The 6,959-nt window shown below is 37.1% G+C and overlaps 2 protein-coding genes across 2 annotated transcripts in view; one reads left to right on the plus strand and one right to left on the minus strand.

Annotated features, from left to right (window-relative positions):
* Nucleotides 1-1,300, minus strand: part of LOC138043310 (uncharacterized) — a 4,361-nt gene extending 3,061 nt beyond the window's left edge. Inside the window, exon 1 of the mRNA XM_068889540.1 lies at nt 1-1,300. This exon is cut by the window's left edge and continues 1,363 nt beyond it. Coding sequence (XP_068745641.1) covers nt 1-1,148 — 1,148 coding nt within the window. The 5' untranslated portion in view covers nt 1,149-1,300.
* A 38-nt stretch (nt 1,301-1,338) lies between these two features.
* LOC138040442 (uncharacterized) lies at nt 1,339-4,864 on the plus strand. Its single transcript, XM_068886171.1, has 4 exons — nt 1,339-1,456; nt 1,575-1,711; nt 2,459-2,512; nt 3,107-4,864. The coding sequence occupies exons 1-4, from the start codon at nt 1,339-1,341 to the stop codon at nt 3,536-3,538; spliced, it is 741 nt and encodes a 246-aa protein (XP_068742272.1). The 3' UTR covers nt 3,539-4,864.
* The last annotated feature ends 2,095 nt before the right edge of the window (nt 4,865-6,959 follow it).

Raw genomic sequence — 6,959 nt, forward strand, 5'->3', positions numbered from 1 at the left:
AAGACCCCTTCTCCGGCATCACGATCTGCTGCGTTTATCAAGTGGTCTGCAGATATAGGAATGTCACAGTGTGAACAGCGAGTTGGCAAAGCCCAAACACTTTCTGGGTTCCAAAACCACTGGAGCTCTGACCACCGCCTTCCATCCCAGATCTCTTTCTTTAAATGCCAGCCTTCCATATTCTCTAGCCAGTGTTCTTTTTCATACCAATGTGCCAACATTTTTGTACACATAGTTTTACTTCTAAACCAGTTCTTCACTTTATTTTCCAGACCCAAGTACATGTATTTTATGTAGCCTTCATTACCACAGTGAGGACACCTGTCGTCTTTGTTTTCCATGACACTGTACTTCCCATCATAAACAAACTTCTTGGTGGTCTTTCCATCCCTTGTGAATTCTTTTTCCTCACGACAGAAACAAATGAAGTACTGTTTAGCATCTTCATAGCCCTCTTCTTTCAAAAGCAACTGTACATCATTCCAACTCTTCGGCCATAAAGTACTCAAAATGTCACCATCCACATCTTCACCTAAAGATGTAAATAACAATGTCTTTCCATATTCTAAGACATCTTCAAACGTACTCACTGATACTCCACTTCTATGCTTTATTCTCAGTGCCTCAAGAACCGCCTTGACTACTAACTTCTTCATGGGATTCTGGGTGGAGTTTGCTTCATCGTCGTCAATCCTATCACTTTGTTGCAGGTCTCGTCTCGGTTCAGGATTACAACCAGTTCCAAATTCGTCTTCCACTGGTTGGTCAAATTCTCCAACATCTTCAAAGGATATATCACCTGAAATGTGCGAATCATTGTCTGAGTCACTGTTAAAAACACTAGCAGAATTGGTAGCTGCCAAGTGACACGTTTCTTTCCAGTGTCGAAGTTCCGTTTTTCTGTCAGTTGCCCTTCCATTGCACGCAAAGCAAGGACAGTGTACATGTCTGTATATTTTTTCATTGCAATCGCAACCAGAAATTTCATCTCTGGACCAAGGTAAATTCACTCCCTCTGTAAAATGACTGCTCATAAAGAAACAACGGAATAAATTTTGGAAGTTTAATTTCCTCGAGCCGCCGAAGGAGCCGCCATATTTGTTTTTAAGTACATACGCCAGCAACTCAGTGGCCCAGCGGGATTCCATGACAAATCCAATTTTAACCAATAAGATCCAAGCGTCGAAAGAAGATAGCGACGTCAGAGAAAAGGCGGGAAAACAATCCAATAAGAAATGCCGTAATATTATTCGATGTAAGCTAGTTTTGGCGCGTTTCGTTTTCGGCCTGTTTCGCTGCCATTTTGACTTTGCTGTGGATAGATGTGTTTGCATCATCATGGCAGCTGAAGAAAGCGTTTCAGCAACTGAGGTCTCCAACAAGGAAGAGTCCTCACTGACCTTACTACAGAAGTTAGAAACCACATTTGGCGAAGAAATCAAAACAGCTTTTGAAAGTAAGTGTTCCACGTAGCGTGCACTCGGACTTTTGATGTAAGCTTTACGTTTGCGAAGCTTTTAGTACTTGAACTGACATTAATTGAAACATCCTAAACTTTAACTTTTGCTACTTAGAGGAGGAAATAATCGACGATTTCTCAATTAAAGACTTAGCTCAGAGAGAACCAGATGCGCCGATATTTACTAGATTGGGTCTGACGTATGGTAAAGCGGTGAAATTTAGAAAAGAATTTGGAGAACGTTTGGAGTCCGTACAGTCAAGACCATTGTCTCCGCCGGTCAAACCAACAATGGCAGCCATTGCCAGCTTTACACCAGAAACGAGACGACTGTATTTATCAAAGTAAGACATGTTTCTCTTGAGTTTATCGTTGGCCTGAACTTGAACTGGTATCATATATAACCTTTTCAACAAACATTCCTAGTTAGTTTCGCACAGGCGCATATTCCCTTCCCCTCTTCACAGCACAGTTATTTGGCACTCATCATTAGTAACCCCTCAGTAAGTACAATCCCAATGAAACTTTACTTTACCTCCCCAGTATCTTGCTTGTGTGAGTGCTGTAATTTAGAAAGAAATCTAACAAATCCTTCTGTTTCACTCTACCTACATAAACAGTGATATGTAAAAACAGTTATAATCCATCAAATATTTTTGCTCGTGCGCAATTGGTCTAAACTTGTCACGTGACTGAATACTCCCTGGGATTATCCGAGAATATTCCCCAGTTTTCAAAATTGCATGCGTTGCGTAAAAGATTTGAAAGATAATAAACACAATAGCCTCCATTTGAGGCAAAAATATGCTCGGTCATCGACTAAGGTCATCGACGAACTTGTGTACTTACTTTCCTTGGAAAAATAGAGTAACCAATGACTGGTTGCACTAATTTGGTTATTGGGAAACTACCATCTAAACTTATCTGTGACAATTTTTGTTCAATTTTCAATAGTTATATTATGGCAGTGATTAATTTTAATGATGAAATTCTTTTTAGTCTGCCAGCTGTGAATCAGAGGGCCAGCCCACAAAGATAAAGACCAAGCCAAAGGTAACACTAATGCCAAATTAAATTTGATAGAAATCATCATTTTGCCTCCCCCTACATTAATTTGCCTATGGGTGGAAATTTTTTTCGACCAACTTTAAGGTGCTTTTTTACTAGGTGGTTTAACTAACCTGATATGGAAAAAGCAGTGGCTAATGGGTAGTGCAATGGTCTCTGAATCAACCAGCCTGGGTCAATGTGTTGTTTTCTTAGGCAAGACACTCAACTCCCAGTCTCTTCCTTCACCTTGGTGCTTACATGAGTGAAAACAATTCACTGCTAGGGGCAACCCTGCAATGCCCCATCCAGCGTGGAGAAGAGATACTCTTAGTTGCTAAATACTACAGAGACCTGGATAAGCTTAAGTGCTATGAGACTTGGCATAATGCAGATTTTACCTTAACATGTATGTATCTGACACATGTAAACTTGCATGTGGAAGTCACAGGCTTGGCTTGAGTAGTCTTGTCATTAAGGTATTTACCCGTTACACCTGTTATGCTAAGCTGAGTATGCTTTATTTTCCCTTGATGCTATGGGTGTGGAGAATAAGGGTACAGGTGACTCAAACGTTAATGTTGTTTGTTGTTTCTGCAGGTGGATGAAAATAAAGATAATGACAGAGATGATTTTGATGATACACAATCAACACTTTCACTAGACACTACTGAAAGTGATAAGGAATCCTCAGGTGATGATAACGTGTGTAGCTCCCAGATGCCAAAAGAGGTTTCTTCAGGGCTGAGACTTCCTGCTCTATGTACATATAATCTAAAGGCTTGTCAGGTGATCTTCAAAGCAGTTTTTGGCAAAGCACAAGTTAACAGGGAGGATGTTGTGAAAGTCCTCAAAAAGAAGTTTATTGTAAAGCAAGACAGACTTACATCATTAACAATGACCCAGCTGATGGAGGTATTAGCTAAGAAACTTGTAAACCAGAAATACTGTTCCATCAAGGATGGGCCAGAGACAAACATTACAAACCTGAGAATGGATGACATCACAGTGCACAAAGAAATTGCTCTCTAGGGTATTTCTTGTTAGAAAAAATGCAAGTCTTGAGAATTATGTTGTGCCACGAAGAGAATTGTTTGGTTGAGTTACTTAGTTCGTATTCAAATATCCATCGACTATCTAGATACATCTTTATTGTTGAATGTGAGAGTTATACTGTGCAAGCATGATTTTACTGAAAATTGAAGACATCAAATCACAGTACACAAAGAAATTGCTCTTTAGGGTATTTCATGTGAGAGAAAATAGCAAGAATACAAAGAGCATTGTTTTGATAAGTTACTTTATTTCTAAACAGATATTAAAATATCTGTTCATTATATCTATACAATTGTAAAGCTGTTCTCTGTTATTGTAAATGCAAGTTGTTGTGTGAGCATGATTTTATTTCACCTGTGAAACAAAATACAGTGCAATAAGTCCGTGTCTTTTAGACAGATGCAAACAGTTTACGCAGTAATGCATGTGCTATCTGCTGTACAATCTTACTCTGATATGATCAAATTGGCCATCATTCAGTGGTATTTACGTGCATGTTACTATATCTTGGCATATTGTGGTTTAAATTTTGATACTGATGTTTGTGGTTCATAGTAAGATAGTATGTTTCGTATATTTGCACATGAAGTCTCTCCTTTAGATTTCGCATCAGATTTATTTTGATTGTAGAGCAAAGCTATAATAATTATATTGTCATATGTATTTATCTTGATTATTCCAGTGATAACCAATAATAAATTGTTGCTGTTAACATAGAAAATTTTCTGTAATTCTATATAATCCTATTACAGCAATTTAAACTGGGTCAGTGCTGAGTTTAAACTGGGTTAATTTTATTCAATTACTGGGTATAAACTGGCTCAATTATTTCCCATTGCTGAGTTTAAACTGGGTCAATTTAATCCCATTGCTGGGTTTAAACTGGGTCAATTTAATCCCAGAACTGTGTTTAAACTGGATCAGGTTTATCCCATTACTGGGTTAAAATTGGGTCAATCGAATCCCATTACTGTGTTTAAACTGGGTCAATTTAATCCCATCACTGGGTTTGAACTGGGACAATTAAATCCCATTGCTGGGTTTAAATTGGGTCAAATTTAACCCATTACTGGGTTTAAACTGGGTCAATTTAATCCCATTGTTGGGTTTAAAATGGGTCAAATTTATCCCATTGCTGGGTTTAAACTGGGTCAATTTAATCCCATTACTGGGTTTAACTTGAGTCAAATTTATCCCATCACTGGGTTAAAACTGGGTTGATATAATCCCATTTATGGGTTTAAACTGGGTCAAGTTTATCCCATCTTTGGGGATATAATGGGTTTTTTTAAACCCGAGATTGGTTTTGGTAGCATTTTCCCAGTTTGGGAAATACCAATCAAATACCAATCAAAACCCATAAATTCACCATTTTTTTCCCTATCTGGGAATTGCACAAAGTTCCCTGTGAGTCTTGGAAAACAATATGAGTAAGACTGTTTCTTTTGGGTCTAGTAACAACACATTAAGTGAGCTTCCATTTTATGACCTAAATTTGGATGAATTTCTCAAGGTAACAGGTTTGTGGGTTTTTTCCGCCACTGATTGATTACTTGATAAGAAAGATCTCTTCAAGGACGCCTTAGAATCGCCGAATAGAGGCGATGACTGTTACAATTATAGCCATTTTATCAAGTCAAAGTATTGTTCAGTCAAAAAAACTGGTATGCATTTTGATCAGGCCAAAAAACAAAACGGATTTTCAATCATGCACTGTAACATGCGTAGCTTAACAAAAAACCTGTCTCTTTTACAAGATATTCTTCTTACTATGAAAGAAACCCTGAATGTAATTGCTACTTCTGAAACAAAATTGAATGAAAATAGTAGGATGAATATTGACATTCCCGGTTATTATTTAAGTCAGGATGGTGTTGAATCCTGTTGGATTGAATTACCACAGAAAAGACAAAAGAGTGTTATGATTGGTTGTATTTAGACATCCCTCGAGTCATCGGGGTTCCTTTTATGAAGCATTAAAGCCCCAATTAGAACGGTTAAATAATAAAGGGCATGAAGTTTTTGTCTTAGGTGTTGACATTAATTTTTTAAAATATAATGATGATAGTTATACCTCGGATTACCTTGACATGTTGCTTGATTTCAGTTCCATGCCTCTTATAACTAAAGCTACCAGGATAACAAACTACACCTCTACTTTAATTGATCACATTTATACTAACGTACCTGAAAAAATTAATACAGCAGGTATATGCCTAGCTGATATTTCTGATCATCTACCGATTTTTTGTTCAATAGCTAATAAACTTCCTATCCCCAATGAAATTAAGTACTTTAGGGACTTTTCAAAATTTCATAATGAAGCTTTCTTAAATGCGTTAGCAAATGTTGACTTTAGGAGCCTTGTCGCAACCACAACGGATGTTAATGAGAGTATGCATAGAGTGACGGAAACGCTACAACAAATATCCGATTCACACGCACCTGTGCGGAAGGTATCAAATAAAAAAAGGAAGCAACTTAAAAAACCATGGATCTCAAATGCAATCATGACTTCTATAAAGAAGAAACAAAAGCTATTCAAGACTCATTTCTTAAGTAACGATCAGGATAAGATCAAGGAATACAAACTATACAGTAACAAGCTGAATAAAGTTAAAGAGCTTGCTAAAAAGAACTACTTTAGAACTACTTCAGGACACAATTTGAAAACAACATGGAAACTAATTGGGGTGCTTGTTAACAAAAAAACCAACTCACAAGTTACAATTAAAAAGCTTCTCTGTGATAACAAATGTTACACAGACAAGGTTAGTATTGCCCGCAAACTGAACAATTATCATATGAATGTAGGACGCAACTTAGCTGACACACTTCCTCGAAATGATACCGATCTTACCCATTATATTACACGCTCATTTCAATCGAGCTTTATGTCTCAGGGTATTTGTACTCAAGAGGTTTACGATGCCATTATGAATATTAACCTAAAAAAATCTACTATTGGTATTCCTCAGCTGTGTATAAAGCTTGCTTGTAACCACATATCTGAAGCACTAACTTTGATATTTAATGAATCTTTGTCTCTTTTTAACAGGCAGCAGTATGTAACTGTGGGTCACATAGACTCACCAAGACAAGCGATGACCTGTGGAATTCCACAAGGTAGTACACTGGGACCCTTACTTTTCTTACTTTATATTACTGATTTACCAAATTGCTCAAAGAATTTAATCTTCAGGATATTTGCGGATGATACTAATCTTTTTGCATCAGCTTGCGACTTGAAGAGCCTTGAAGCACTAATTAATTCTGAATTAGAGAAAGTTAAGGAATGGTGTGATGTTAACAAACTCTATAAATCTTAGAAAAACTAATTATATGATAATTAAATCTTCTAGAAAAACTTCTGAAAATATAGAAATAAAATTACAAA

Source organism: Montipora capricornis, chromosome 3 (assembly GCF_036669925.1).
Source record: "Montipora capricornis isolate CH-2021 chromosome 3, ASM3666992v2, whole genome shotgun sequence".
NCBI classification, from domain to species: Eukaryota; Metazoa; Cnidaria; class Anthozoa; order Scleractinia; family Acroporidae; genus Montipora; species Montipora capricornis.

What these genes read in the sequence shown, in the direction of transcription:
- LOC138040442 (XM_068886171.1), top strand. Translation starts at nt 1,339, where the DNA reads ATGGCAGCTGAAGAAAGCGTTTCAGCAACTGAGGTCTCCAACAAGGAA. An exon ending in AATCAAAACAGCTTTTGAAA is followed by an intron (nt 1,457 to 1,574) that starts GTAAGTGTTCCA and finishes TTTGCTACTTAG; the next exon opens with AGGAGGAAATAATCGACGAT. An exon ending in AGATAAAGACCAAGCCAAAG is followed by an intron (nt 2,513 to 3,106) that starts GTAACACTAATG and finishes TTGTTTCTGCAG; the next exon opens with GTGGATGAAAATAAAGATAA.